Source organism: Scyliorhinus torazame, chromosome 6, assembly GCF_047496885.1.
Source record: "Scyliorhinus torazame isolate Kashiwa2021f chromosome 6, sScyTor2.1, whole genome shotgun sequence".
Lineage (NCBI taxonomy): Eukaryota > Metazoa > Chordata > Chondrichthyes > Carcharhiniformes > Scyliorhinidae > Scyliorhinus > Scyliorhinus torazame.
Genome location: NC_092712.1, coordinates 305,052,823 through 305,068,269, shown reverse-complemented (window position 1 = coordinate 305,068,269; position 15,447 = coordinate 305,052,823). Strand labels below are relative to the sequence as shown.

Sequence of the window (15,447 nt, the reverse complement as noted above, 5' to 3'; positions counted from 1 at the left end):
CTGTGTCTCCATCTTGTGTGTCAGGCAGCCATCTTCTGTGCCAAGTGCCCTTCTGAACCATTTCCCACTTCACTATTGACTGCTCTGCCATTTAAATCATGGCTGATCTGATTCTCATCCCCATTCTCCTACTTTCTCCCCATAACCCCTGATCCCCTTATTAATCAAGAACCTATCTACCTTTGTCTTAAAGACACTCAATGATTTGGCCTCCACAGCTTTCTGCGGCAAAGAGTTCCACAGATTCACCACCTCGCTCAGAGACCTTGAGTGAGCATTGTTCAGTACTGGTCTCCACAAACAGGGACCAGAGGGATTTTACAGAATTTACAGTGCAGAAGGAGGCCATTCGGCCCATCGAGTCTGCACCGGCTCTTTGAAAGAGCACCCCACCCAAGCCCACACTCCCACCCCATCCCCATAACCCAGTAACCCCACCCAACATTAAGGGCAATTTTGGACACTAAGGGCAATTTTATCATGGCCAATCCACCTAACGTGCACATCTTTGGACTGTGGGAGGAAACCGGAGCACCCGGAGGAAACCCACGCACACACGGGGAGAACGTGCAGACTCCGCACAGACAGTGACCCAATGGGGAATCGAACCTGGGACCCTGGAGCTGTGAAGCAATTGTGCTAACCACTATGCTACCGTGCTGGATCTCCCAGGGGATCGGACGCCCCAGGGTGCATGCCCTTTGGCAGGGTGGCATCCTGGCAGTGCCACCTTGGTGCCAGCCTGGCACTCCTAAGGTGCCCAAGTGGCACTACCAGGGGCACTGCCAGGGTTCCAAGCTGGCAATTGTTTGCACAGTGGATGATCCAGGCAGGAGTGCCCTATGTGGGTGTTAGGGAGGGCGGTCGGGGTGCAATCTCTCACCATGCTGAGGGGTTCCGGCGAGCGGAATTCCTTAGTGCACAAAACGGGGCTATGTGCTGCCTCAGCCACGTGTTCCCTGTTGAGGCCCCCTGTCTAACAGGGCAGCATGGTAGCACAAGTGGATAGCACTGTGGCTTCACAGCGCAAGGGTTCCAGCTTATTCTAAGCAATGCTTAGAATGCGAGCTTGGTTCCGCACACATGAGTGCGGCCTCAACCGGGACCTGGGATTCATGTCGCATTACATTCATCCCCCACCATCTGGCCTGCGAAATCCTACCAACTGTCCTGGCTTGACACAATTCACACCTCTTTAACCTGGGGTTACCCCATCTCTGGATCTGTAAAGACTTAATTACCTGCAATGGCAAAATAAATTTTTTATGTTTTTATTTTAGGTGAATTGGCCAATGATAAATTGCCCTTAATGTCCAAAATTGCCCTTGGTGTTGGGTGGAGGTGTTGAGTTTGGGTAGGGTGCTCTTTCCAAGAGCTGGTGCAGACTCAAAGGGCCGAATGGCCTCCTTCTGCACTGTAAATTCAATGATAATCTATGATTAATCTAGGACAAAGGTTCGGCACAACATTGTGGGCCGAAGGGCCTGGTCTGTGCTGTATTTTCTATGTAAATGCTTGCATTCTGAGCATTGTCTGGCATCTTTGAATTTGTCTATATATATTTTTCTGGAACATACCTCTTCATTCACCTGAGGAAGGAGCAGTGCTCCAAAAGCTAGTGTTTGAAACAAACCAGTTGGACTTTAACCTGGTGTTGCAAGACTTCTTATTATACATAGCAACAGGAGGATTAGTGAAGGGTTTAAATTTTACCATTTCTATTTGAACTAATATTTGACGGACTTGAAAGACTCAATGGCAAAATACATTTTTTATGTTTTTATTTTAAAATGGATGACCTGAGCGATTCCACAGGTGATATTTGTGTTTCGTTCAAGTGTATTCTGTGTCTCATTTAGACCACAGCATCGGAACACAAAATCATCTTTAATTGACAATGCCCCGGTTACAGACTGTGACTGTGTTCTGATTACGATGCCGGCATTAACACACAACCGGTCAGTCTTGTGACATTAAAAACTCTTCCACAAGACTGTTGAATTCTTCAGCAAAGCGCAGATGTAGGTTGTGTTTTCCTTCTGCCATCACGTGCAGTCTGTAGACAGAAACATTTTTTTAAAACTTCAGAATCAGTTAAGAGATGGCGAGTGTGAAAGAACTTCCGGTAAAGTCCGGACCATAGAGGTAATTGTACAATCACCTAATTCCTGACAAGCACCTCTGGTGGATGTGGCTCGACAGAAGGAGCACAAATTGATACAATTACCCTTAACTCTACTGGGTGTAGGAGCCCTTTGAACAGGAGGTAAGAAATATCATGTAAATGTGACTTGCACTGTTCTGCACATAATCTCAACACAGCAGGGAAAGAGGTCATTTGGTCCTTTGTCTGTGCTAGCTCTTGGAAACAGCTACACAATTAGTCCCACTGCAACAGAGCTTTCCTTTCCATATTGTTAATTAAATCTCCTCACAGCCTCACCTGGACCCCTTGATGTGCTTGTGCAGGTAGTCTGCGTGAAAACCCGGCATCATTGGGTCTTTCTCTCCGTGAATTATGAGTGTCGGGCATTTGACTTGCGGAAGAACTTCTTTACAAATATTTCCTATTGCAGAAAACACATGAACAAAGTGAGTATGTGTCAGATGGCAATGCAGAATTTAAAAAAGCACTCCCGCTTTTTATGCTGACATGTTCTCTCATATTCAAATGCCAATTAAAAGATCGAGTTTTAGTGTTACTTTACAAATGTTCTGTACACATTATGGCACAGAAGGAGGCTATTCAGCCCATTGAGCCAATGCCAGCTCTCTGTACTCAGGCCTATTCCTCTTGCTCTATCCACACAACCAGGGGCTGGTTTAGCACAGGGCTAAAAAGCTGACTTTGAAAGCAGTCCAAGGCAGGCCAGCAGCATGGTTCAATTCCCATACCAGCCTCCCCGAACAGGCGCCGGAATGTGGCGACTAGGGGCTTTTCACAGTAACTTCATTTGAAGCCTACTTGTGACAATAAGTGATTTTCATTTCATGAAAATTTTCATCTCATGGGCCCATCCAATTTCCTTGGATTTCCAACACTTCTTAAAAATTCATGAACACAGTCTCTTTCTGTCTGAAAAAGATAATGTTGTAAAGACACATCATGTTACTCGGGAACCAAATGAAAAATTTCTCTTGAGTAGAAACTTGTTCAAAAAGTAAGGGCCTGTTCATGACACAGGCCATTATTAACGTGCAAATCTCTCAGCAAACTCCGCGGATGGAGCAATACGCTGCGAGTTGGGAATCCCCAGAATTTGTTGGACAATGTGGTGTCCTTCCGTATGCTTCGCCCAAACTTTATCTGACCCCCACCCCCATCGCCCGCCGTCTCCGACCTGCTGAATTTGCACAATAACTGTCCATTAAACTTGCCACAGAAAAATAAATCTGGTGATTATGTGTAAATTTTAACAACATAACCATTATTAATTCATTGCCAATCAAGTTCTCCTACCCAGAAATCGAACAATTTAAAACTGTGGTGTCTCATTCCTTCAGGTTGTAAATTGTCCTTAGAGATTTAAAAAATAACAAATTTTACATTTTAAAAAATATTTTCCTTTCCCACATCTTTTTTTCTTTCTCCCTTGTTTATTTCTCTCTCTGTACCTGATTTGGCTCCAGGTTAAGGATTAATTTATCAGAGAGCAATATGTACAGCTGTGTATAACATTGAATTGGTTTTAGGGTGGAGATTGAAGACAATGTTTAACACACAGGAATTTCCTCAGGTTCACCTGAATTTACTTAGAGAACAATATTGACAGGAACCTGACCTGTGATGAGTGACGTGAGCAACTGTTCGAGTGGGCTACTGTTAACCAGAACAATCTGGTTACAGAGGGCGAGATTATGCCTTATGGTTCCTCTCTTCGCACTGATGATTAACACTTGCTAGAAATGTGGATGCCAGTTGGAGACAGAATTGGATCTTGCGATTTACTCCTCTGCCACCGAGTCACTGACTGAAGACTCGTATTTTGATTAATTGATGATCTGCAACTGTAGCCCAGCAAGGGACGAGTGGGGAGGTGGTGGTGTAGTGGCATTGGCACTGGACTAGTGATCCAGAGGCCCAGGGTGATATTCTTGGGGACACAGGTTCAAAGCCCAACACAGTAGATAGTGAAATTTTAATTGATAAAGTCTAAGATAACCATGAAACCATTGTCATTAAAAACCCATTTCCATCATTAATGTCCTGTTAGGTAGCAAATATGCCATTCTTCCCTTGTCTGGTCTACATGGACTCCAAATCCACAGAAGTCTGGTTAACTCTTAAATGGCCTAACACACCACTTAGTTCAAGGGCAATTAGGAATGGGCAATAAATGCTGGCCCATCGCGTTTGCACTGGGTAAAAACAACCATCTAAGTATTCTAATCCCATTTTCCAGCACTTGTATACACGTGCACATCTAAATATTTCTTAAATGTCTTGAGGGTCTCTGTCTCCACCACCCTTTCAGGCAGCGACTTCCAGACTCCCACTCGGCTCTGGGTGAAAATGTTTTCCTCACATTCCCACTAAACCTTTAACTTAAATCAATGTCCCCGAAATCATTGATCCCTCCGCTACTCTATCTATGCCCCCATAATTTTATCCATCTCAATCATGTCCCACCCACAGTTTCCTCTGCTCCGAGGAAAACAACCCCAGTCTGTCCAATCTCTCTTCATAACTAAAGCTCTCCAGCCCAGGCAACATCCTGGTAAATCTCCTCTGTCCCCCTTCCAGCTCTATCACATCCCTCCTATAATGTGGATTCCAGAACTGCACACAATGCTCTAGGTGAGGCCAAACCAACATTTTATACAGTTGCAGCATAACCTCCCTGTTCTTAAACTCTATTCGTCGGTAATGAAGGCAAGTATATCATATGTCTTCTTAATCATTTTGTTCACCTACCCTGCTACATTTAGGGGCCAGTGGACATACTCACCAAGGTCCCTCTGATACTCGGTGCTTCCCAGGGTCCTGCCGTTTATCATGTATTCCCTTGACTTGTTTGTCCTGCCCAAGTTCATCACCTCACACTTATCTGGCTGAATTCCATTTGCCACTGATCAGCCCATATGACCAGCCCGTCTATACCCGCCTGTAATCCAAGGCTATCCTCCTCACTATTTACCACCCACCAATTTTCATATCATCTGCGAACCTACTGATCAACCCTCCTACATTCATATCTAAATCATTTATATAATCCACAAACAGCAAGGGCCCCCAACACTGAAAAAGACAATGTTGTCGAGGAGAATACTGAGATTCAGGCTACTAGACTAGAAGGGCTTGAGGTTCATAAGGAGGAGGTGTTAGCAATTCTGGAAAGTGTGAAAATAGATAAGTCACCTGGGCCAGATGGGATTTATCCTAGGATTCTCTGGGAAGCTAGGGAGGAGATTGCTGAGCCTTTGGCCTTGATCTTTAAGTCATCTTTGTCTACAGGAATAGTGCCAGAAGACTGGAGGATAGCAAATGTTGTCCCCTTGTTCAAGAAGGGGAGTAGAGATAACCCCGGTAACTATAGACCAGTGAGCCTTACTTCTGTTGTGGGAAAAATCTTGGAAAGGTTTATAAGAGATAGGATGTATAATCATCTGGAAAGGAATAATTTGATTAGAGATAGTCAACACGGTTTTGTGAAGGGTAGGTCGTGCCTCACAAACCTTATAGAGTTCTTTGAGAAGGTGACCAAACAGGTGGATGAGGGTAAAGCAGTTGATGTGGTATATATGGATTTCAGTAAAGCGTTTGATAAGGTTCCCCATGGTAGGCTACTGCAGAAAATACGGAGGCATGGGATTCAGGGTGATTTAGCAGTTTGGATCAGAAATTGGCTACCTGGAAGAACTCAAAGGGTGGTGGTTGATGGGAAATGTTCAGACTGGAGTCCAGTTACTAGTGGTGTACCACTAGGATCTGTTTTGGGGCCACTGCTGTTTGTCATTTTTATAAATGACCTGGAGGAGGGTGTAGAAGGATGGATGAGTACATTTGCAGATGACACTACAGTGGGTGGAGTTGTGGACAGTGCGGAAGGATGTTACAAGTTACAGAGGGACATAGATAAGCTGCAGCGCTGGGCTGAGAGGTGGCAAATGGAGTTTAATGCAGAAAAGTGTGAGGTGATTCATTTTGGAAGGAATAACAGGAAGACTGAGTACTGGGCTAATGGTAAGATTCTTGGCAGTGTGGATGAGCAGAGAGATCTCGGTATCCATGTACATAGATCCCTAAAAGTTGCCACCCAGGTTGAGAGGGTTGTTAAGAAGGCGTACGGTGTGTTAGCTTCTATTGGTAGAGGGATTGAGTTTAGGAGCCATGAGGCTATACAACACTCTGGTGCGGCCGCATTTGGAGTATTGCGTGCAATTCTGGTCGCTGCATTATAGGAAGGATGTGGAAGCATTGGAAAGGGTGCAGAGGAGATTTACCAGAATGTTGCCTGGTATGGAGGGAAGATCTTATGAGGAAAGGCTGAGGGACTTGAGGCTATTTTCGTTAGAGAGAAGAAGGTTAAGAGGTGACTTAATTGAAGCATACAAGATGATCAGAGGATTGGATAGGGTGGACAGTGAGAGCCTTTTTCCTCGGATGGTGATGTCTAGCACGAGGGGGCATAGCTTTAAATTGAGGGGAGATAGATATAAGACAGATGTCAGAGGTAGGTTCTTTACTCAGTGAGTAGTAAGGGCGTGGAATGCCCTGCCTGCAACAGTAGTGGACTCGCCAACACTAAGGGCATTCAAATGGTCATTGGATAGACATATGGACAATAAGGGAATAGTGTAGATGGGCTTTAGAGTGGTTTCACAGGTCGGCGCAACATCGAGGGCCGAAGGGCCTGTACTGCGCTGTAATGTTCTATGTTCTATGATCCCTGTGGGACCCCACTGGACACAGGCTTCCAGTCAGAAAAACACCCCTCGACCATCACCCCCTGCTTCCTGCCACTCAGACAATTTTGGATCCAATTTGCCAAATTTCCTTGGATCCCATGGGTTCTTACCTTTGCTATCATCTCCCATGTAGGATCTTATCAAAAGCCCTCTGAAGTCCAAGTAGACTACATCAAACGCATTGTCCTTATCTACACACCTGGTCACCTCTTTGAAAATGGTGAGACATGACCTTCCCTTAACAAAACCATGCTGACTGTTCTTGATTAATCCCTGCCTCTCCAAATGCAGATTAATTCTGTCTCTCAGAATTGCTTCCAATAGCTTCCCCATCACTGAGGTTAGACTGACTGGCCTGTAGTTTCCTGGTTTATCCTTTCCTCCCTTCTTGAATAATGGAACCACACTGGCTATCCTCCAGTCCTCCGGCACCTCTCCTGTGGCCAGAGAGGAATTGAAAATTATTGCCAGCGGTCCTGCTATTTTCTTGCTTGCCTCACTCCAACAGCCTGGGATACATTTCATGTGGATTTATTGACGTTGAAGCCTGCCAGAGCACTCAGAACCTCCTCTCTATCTATGTTAATTTCTTAAATTTTATCACAATCCTTCTCCCTGATTTCTATACCCACACTGTCCATCTCAGGAGTGAACACAACACAAAGTATTCATTTAGAATCCTACCTACGTCCCCCAGATCCACACACCAATTACCCACCGTGGACCTTAATGGCACCACTCTTTCGCTAGTTATCCATTTACGCGGCGATATCCAGGGCCCATAAATGAATTTAAAAAAGAACTCAGAAGACAAGTGGTAGCTGGGATTTGGGGATTCACACCAGAAGAAAAGGAAGTGTCCACATTATGAGCCCCATGCCAGCAATGGAGGGGTTACTCTTTTGTTCTCAAGTCTAGAATAGGATTCTAGCTAATGGCATCCTGGCACAAGGTTAATTCAAGACTAATGCTATGGGTCTCACAAGAGACCAGAATCGCACCAGTATTTCCAGCATCTCTATTATTTTTCTGCTTTATTTGGGCTCATACTGTAATTTGTACTGAGACAAATTAATAGGAAACAATTGAAAAAAAAAAATCAACATTTCCCGATCTTTGAAATCCTGCATCATCTTTGTCTCCCACATTGATCTTACCATCTGATCTTTTTTCAATTTCACTGACACCATCTATCCAGGCAGCCCAGGTCTTAGCGAAAGTTTCAGCCCCGTACATCTCCTCCAGGGGCTTTCTCATCTTTTCGCTCCACTTTGAGACATCGCGAACACCTGGAATCAAGCAGGATTGGTGAAGATCAATATTCCGGAGAAGTAACACTGCCACAAATTAATGGGGAAAGTCTAGGCTGTTCGCCCTGTCGCCCATTGTAACCTTGTTAGGAAAATGGTGAGAATGATGAAATGATGTAAAGTGGTAAAATGGTATGTTCATTATATTAAGTGTCACGGGAGTCCCTTTAAGAAATGTTTTTGTCTTATCATATGGCTTCAGTGATGTCATTGTGTGGGTGGAGCTGGGCTGTGGCTCTGAGTTTTTTACTTTCGCTTTGAGTTTGGACTGGTTTTGAGCTGCACAGGTTGAAAGAAGTGTCTCTCCATCTTCATTTTAAAAAGCTGTTTCCAGACTGCTTGATAACCTGAGAGATAATTGCTCTCTGGAAGGAATTCAAATCTTTGAAAAGAGGAACAAGAGTGTCAATAACAAGTCTCATACCAGTAAGAGTGCCGTGTGCTGGGCCACACCTTTGAAAAGGGGTTTCTGGTTTTACTTGGATTTTGTTATTGAATTGGAACAGTTAAGGGGGAATTCATTCAAGGTTATACAGAGATTACTGTAGCTGTGTGGGGTCTTTATGTTTGTAGTTGATTAAAAAGTCTTACTGCGTGGTTTTATACAAATGTTAACTAAATTCGTAGAATAAAGCTTGTTTTTTGATTAAAAGCGTCTAAGAATTCTGTTGAATAACACCGGACAGGCAGGCCCTTGTGCTCACCCCAGCCAAAATCAATAAACAGCTGTAGGTCAGGTGAACTCCATAATATACTTTGGAGTTTTCTGAACCCTGGCCCATAACATATGGTACATATGTAAAGGGCGGTGGTTATTTAGTACTTTGAGTATTTACAAAGAGAGACTGCTGGGACACTTTATTTGGTAGGTAGAGGAGGGTAAGTGTGATGCTGCGTTCTGTAAATAAACCAATTATCAAGGAAAGGATTTACATCTAGTTTCATAAATTCACCACTGGGTTGAGTATCCAATTATCAGGAAGGACCAGCTTCTGCGACTTGGCATCCTTATGGATGCAGGTCAGGGAAAGCCCTTGTAGAATTTTGTGCACAAACTGTTCGGAGAACACATGCGATATTCAGTATTCCCGGTTAGAAAGAACATAGAACATAGAACAGTACGGCACAGTCCAGGCCCTTCAGCCCACGATGTTGTGCCGATCATTTATCCTAATCTAAGATCAACCTAACCTACACCCCGTCAATTTTCTGCTGTCCATGTGTCTGTCTAAGAGTCGCTTAAATGTCCCTAATGACTCTGACTCCACCACCTCTGCTGGCAGTGCATTCCACACACCCACCACTCTCTGTGTAAAGAACCTACCTCTGACATCACCCCTATACCTTCCTCCAATCACCTTGAAATTATGTCTCCTCGTGACAGCCATTTACACCCTGGGGAAAAGTCTCTGGATATCCACTCTATCCATGCCTCTCATCACCTTGTACACCTCTATCAAGTCACCTCTCTGCCTTCTTCGCTCCAGTGAGAAAAGCCCTAGCTCCCTCAACCTTTCTTCATAAGACATGCCCTCCAGAAAGGACAAAGTCTTCACAGCAGCTGGGTGAGGCAGTGGTATTTTGTAAATGTCTCACAATAGTCGTCCGTAATCTATGTATTAGTGCGTGATTGAGGGCTTTAGGATTAAATGCAGTTGTGCAGTAACATTGTGTGATAACACTTTTGCAGTGAAATGCTGTACGGATTTGATCCCTCAGCCTCGGCCAGTTCGCAGTCTCGCATTGAGCAGACGGTGAACAAAAGGGGGAAAAGATTCAACACATCAGGTTGGCTTTCCTTTATCGAGTTGTTTCAGCCACGGTTCAGTGGTCAGCATGCTCACCCTTGAGTCACAGGTCCCATTCCAGCACTCGAGCACAAACAAATCGGGTATGACACTCCAGTGCAGGAGGGCGGGAGGGCAGCACTGCCCGATGTGCGCCATCTTGGCTGCCTCATTTCCTGCGATGCTGGGAGACTGGGTTTCAAAACAAAAAACATTTCTCTGGCAGTAAAGCCCTTTTGGGATGTCCTGTGGTTGTGAATGGTGCTATATAAATGCAAGTCCTGCCTTCAGGTGTGCTGCTGGATTAAGGGCTGGATTCTTCACTCACCACCCAGCCTGAGCTTGTTGTGGGGGGGTGGGGGGTTGTGCGTTAGGGCCGTGGGGGCATTTAGGTATCATTGAGGATGCAGTGAGACGGCAGTGAAGATGGAGCAACCCCTCCCCACACAGCTGTTGTTCCCCAAATGGACTCCTTTCCGCTTAATTGGGACCCCCCCCCCCCCCATGGGAGCTGTGCGAGTGGGAGAGGAGAGTGGCCTGGGAGAGTAGGGGTGGGGTGGGGGGAGGGCCTGTGAGAGGGGCCAGGGTTGGAGCGTTAAATCTTCAGGGATTTTTAACAATGTACCTTAATAACTGCCTTTTGCAGGATTCATGACCTCGTTGATCATTTAGGCCAAGAGCTATTTTATTTAGACGTAGAATGTTCAGGGACTTGGCAGCTGTTAAACTTGAGTCGGAGCTCCATGGCAACCTGGAGCACCATCGATCACACACGAGGCGAGACGGAGAGAACTTCAATCGAGGCTTTATTGAGCAGACTTGTTCAGACTCGTTCCCCAGCAGCTCAGTCACAGAATGCAGCTGCGGGGAGTAAACCGGGTTCTTATACCCCGCCTATCTGGGTGGAGCCCAGTAGGCGGCAGATCCAATCGGGACCCAGCATCTGCCCTCCAATAGCTCCTCGGCATTCATGGTGTACCGTATTACCCCTAATACACACCACCACACAACCATTAATCCTTCAGACTCGCAACCTCAAACTCCCATCTCATAACCGCACTGGGGAGGAATCAAGACCCCAGTTTGGGGAGCTCTGTTCTATGGGGTTCTGTGGAATTCACTGCCCAGTGAAGCAGTTGAGGCTACCTTGTTAAATGTTTTGAAGGCAAAGGTGGAGATATCTTTGAACAGTAAAGGAATTAAGGGTATGCTGAGCGGGTGGGTAAGTGGAGCTGAGTCCACAAAATGATCAGCCATGATCTGGTTGAATGGCGGAGCAGGCTCGAGGGGACAGACGGCCTACTCCTGCTCCTCGTTCTTATGGATCCAAATGGGATTTTAAAAACACACGAGGGAAACTGAAAGAGTAAGATGCAAACCCTGTGCCTGCAAGAATACAACTGTTCACTTTTCAACTGCCAGTCACTGATTTTGTTTCATTAATCCCAGGGTTTTGAAATTCACACTGAGAAGGAATCTTCTCTCATAAGTTAAGGGCCTTGAATTCTGAGTGACTGCCATGAGGGATATTTAAAGCTCATGGCGTAAAATTATTTTCGACCCAGAGGTTACGCAGGCGCAAACCAACAGCCAGAGGCCAGTTCGAAACTAGGCCTCAGGCTTCATTTCAACAGGTTCAACGAGATACAAATGCCTTTTGTACCTCCACAGGAGGCTCACCTGTCTGGGGAATCGGATTTTAGGCCCCGCAGGCGTGTAGTGTGTTTGGGGAGGTTGTGGGATTCTTGTCTATAAGTATTTCCTATAATAGCACCACCAAACGAGCATACTCACTGTTATAAAGTTTTATGTCTTCCGGAGTAAGATAAGCATTTGCCCCCCACACAACCAGTTTGCGAACCAGGCTGGGATATTTCGAGGCGGCGATTAGAGCAGAAATTCCACCGTCACTCCAACCCAGAAGAGAAAATCTCCTGAAGTGCAATGCCTGGAAAGAATGGCAAGATTCATGAGAGTTTGCCATGGCATGAGAATATAGATATAGAGTCATTGCGGCACAGAATGAAACCATTCAACCCATCAAGCCGCTGCCAGCTCTCTGCACAGCAATCCAGTCAGTCCCATTTCTCTACTCAATTCCGGTCACCCCGTTAGTTTATTTACCTGTCATTACCTTGGACACTGCTTCAAATCTCCCCTTTTCGTCGATTTCGGCATGAGAACAGCTGGTGAGTCAGTTTCAGCGGGAGCATTGCGGAAGTGGCTGCTGGGAGGTAAGTCAACCTTTAAAAGCACTTGTCTTTGCAGGGGCAGGCCAGTCGATTTCGGCGGGAGAACAGCTGGTGAGTCAGTTTCAGCGGGAGCATTGCGGAAGGAGGGTGCTGGGAGGTAAGTCAACCTTTAAAAGTACTTGTCTTTGCAGGGGCAGGCCAGTCGATTTCGGCGTGAGAACAGCTGGTGAGTCAGTTTCAGCGGGAGCATTGCGGAAGTGGCTGCTGGGAGGTAAGTCAATCTTTAAAAGCACTTGTCTTTGCAGGGGCAGGCCAGTCGATTTCGGCGTGAGAACAGCTGGTGAGTCAGTTTCAGCGGGAGCATTGCGGAAGTGGCTGCTGGGAGGTAAGTCTGTCCTTTAAAAGCACTTGTCTTTGCAGGGGCAGGCCAGTCGATTTCGGCGTGAGAACAGCTGGTGAGTCAGTTTCAGCGGGAGCATTGCGGAAGTGGTTGCTGGGAGGTAAGTCTGTCCTTTAAAAGCACTTGTCTTTGCAGGGGCAGGCCAGTCGATTTCGGCGGGAGTGGAGCTGGCTGGTTAGTCAATTTCAGCAGGAGCTGAGAATTTTTCTTTTTTTTTTAATTAGTTTTTTAGGCGGGAACAGGAAGTCGACCCGCGGACGTCTGGGAAGACCCTCACCAATAAATTCTGGTGGAGAGGAAACCCGAGACACTACACGTGTAGTGTCTCCCACCCGCCCTCCTCCTCTAACCTAATAATAAAACCCATTGGTCTGAGGTAAGTACCATATTTTATTATATTATTATTATTTTTTATAAAAATTTAATTTAGTTGTTAGCCAGATCTTGGTAGAAAGTTAGAGGAATGGCAGGGAAGGGAGTGCAATGTTCCTCCTGCAGGATGTTTGAGGTGAGGGATGCAGTTAGTGTCCCTGCTGATTTTACCTGCAGGAAGTGCTGCCATCTCCAGCTCCTCCAAGACCGAGTTAGGGAACTGGAGCTGGAGTTGGAAGAACTTCGGATCATTCGGGAGGCAGAAGGGGTCATAGATAGGCGCTTCAGGGAATTAGTTACACCAAAGATTGGAGATAGGTGGGTAACTGTAAGAGGGACTGGGAAAAAGCAGTCAGTGCAGGGATCCCCTGCGTTCGTTCCCCTGAGAAACAAGTATACCGCTTTGGATACTTGTGGGGGGGACGACTTACCAGGGGTAAGCCATGGGGTACGGGCCTCTGGCACGGAGTCTGTCCCTGTTGCTCAGAAGGGAAGGGGGGAGAGGAGCAGAGCATTAGTAATTGGCGACTCTATAGTCAGGGGCACAGATAGGAGATTTTGTGGGAGCGTGAGAGACTCACGTTTGGTATGTTGCCTCCCAGGTGCAAGGGTACGTGATGTCTCGGATCGTGTTTTCCGGGTCCTTAGGGGGAGGGGGAGCAGCCCCAAGTCGTGGTCCACATTGGCACTAACGACATAGGTAGGAAAGTTGACAAGGATGTCAGGCAGGCTTTCAGGTAGCTAGGATGGAAGCTCAGAACTAGAACAAACAGAGTTGTTATCTCTGGGTTGTTGCCCGTGCCACGTGATAGTGAGATGAGGAATAGGGAGAGAGAGCATTTAAACACGTGGCTACAGGGATGGTGCAGGCGGGAGGGATTCAGATTTCTGGATAACTGGGGCTCTTTCTGGGGAAGGTGGGACCTCTACAGACAGGATGGTCTACATCTGAACCTGAGGGGCACAAATATCCTGGGGGGGAGATTTGTTAGTGCTCTTTGGGGGGGTTTAAACTAATGCAGCAGGGGCATGGGAACCTGGATTGTAGTTTTAGGGTAAGGGAGAATGAGAGTATAGAGGTCAGGAGCACAGATTTGACGTCGCAGGAGGGGGCCAGTGTTCAGGTAGGTGGTTTGAAGTGTGTCTACTTCAATGCCAGGAGTATACGAAACAAGGTAGGGGAACTGGCAGCATGGGTTGGTACCTGGGACTTCGATATTGTGGCCATTTCGGAGACATGGATAGAGCAGGGACAGGAATGGATGTTGCAGGTTCCGGGGTTTAGGTGTTTTAGTAAGCTCAGAGAAGGAGGCAAAAGAGGGGGAGGTGTGGCGCTGCTAGTCAAGAGCAGTATTACGGTGGCGGAGAGGATGCTAGATGGGGACTCTTCTTCCGAGGTAGTATGGGCTGAAGTTAGAAACAGGAAAGGAGAGGTCACCCTGTTGGGAGTTTTTTATAGGCCTCCTAATAGTTCTAGGGATGTAGAGGAAAGGATGGCAAAGATGATTCTGGATATGAGCGAAAGTAACAGGGTAGTTATTATGGGAGACTTTAACTTTCCAAATATTGACTGGAAAAGATATAGTTCGAGTACAATAGATGGGTCGTTTTTTGTACAGTGTGTGCAGGAGGGTTTCCTGAAACAATATGTTGACAGGCCAACAAGAGGCGAGGCCACGTTGGATTTGGTTTTGGGTAATGAACCAGGCCAGGTGTTGGATTTGGAGGTAGGAGAGCACTTTGGGGACAGTGACCACAATTCGGTGACGTTTACGTTAATGATGGAAAGGGATAAGTATACACCGCAGGGCAAGAGTTATAGCTGGGGGAAGGGCAATTATGATGCCATTAGACGTGACTTGGGGGGGATAAGGTGGAGAAGTAGGCTGCAAGTGTTGGGCACACTGGATAAGTGGGGCTTGTTCAAGGATCAGCTACTGCGTGTTCTTGATAAGTATGTACCGGTCAGACAGGGAGGAAGGCGTCGAGCGAGGGAACCGTGGTTTACCAAGGAAGTGGAATCTCTTGTTAAGAGGAAGAAGGAGGCCTATGTGAAGATGAAGTGTGAAGTTTCGGTTGGGGCGATGGATAGTTACAAGGTAGCGAGGAAGGATCTAAAGAGAGAGCTAAGACGAGCAAGGAGGGGACATGAGAAGTATTTGGCAGGAAGGATCAAGGAAAACCCAAAAGCTTTCTATAGGTATGTCAGGAATAAGCGAATGACTAGGGAAAGAGTAGGACCAGTCAAGGACAGGGATGGGAAATTGTGTGTGGAGTCTGAAGAGATAGGCGAGATACTAAATGAATATTTTTCGTCAGTATTCACTCAGGAAAAAGATAATGTTGTGGAGGAGAATGCTGAGCCCCAGGCTAATAGAATAGATGGCATTGAGGTACGTATGGAAGAGGTGTTGGCAATTCTGGACAGGCTGAAAATAGATAAGCCCCCGGGACCTGATGGGATTTATCCTAGGATT

The 15,447-nt window shown here is 46.3% G+C and overlaps 1 protein-coding gene across 2 annotated transcripts in view; it reads right to left on the bottom strand.

Moving 5' to 3' along the window:
* Positions 1-1,764: 1,764 nt before the first annotated feature.
* The window catches only part of bphl (biphenyl hydrolase like), a 49,171-nt gene continuing 35,488 nt past the window's right edge, over positions 1,765-15,447 (bottom strand). For both annotated transcript variants that reach the window (XM_072509990.1, XM_072509991.1), the window contains exons 4-7: positions 11,801-11,954; positions 8,067-8,198; positions 2,444-2,567; positions 1,765-2,056 (exon numbers count right to left, since the gene is read on the bottom strand). In XM_072509990.1, the coding sequence (XP_072366091.1) occupies positions 1,960-2,056; positions 2,444-2,567; positions 8,067-8,198; positions 11,801-11,954 (507 nt within the window). In that variant the 3' untranslated portion in view covers positions 1,765-1,959. The remainder of the gene's footprint in view (positions 2,057-2,443; positions 2,568-8,066; positions 8,199-11,800; positions 11,955-15,447) is intronic.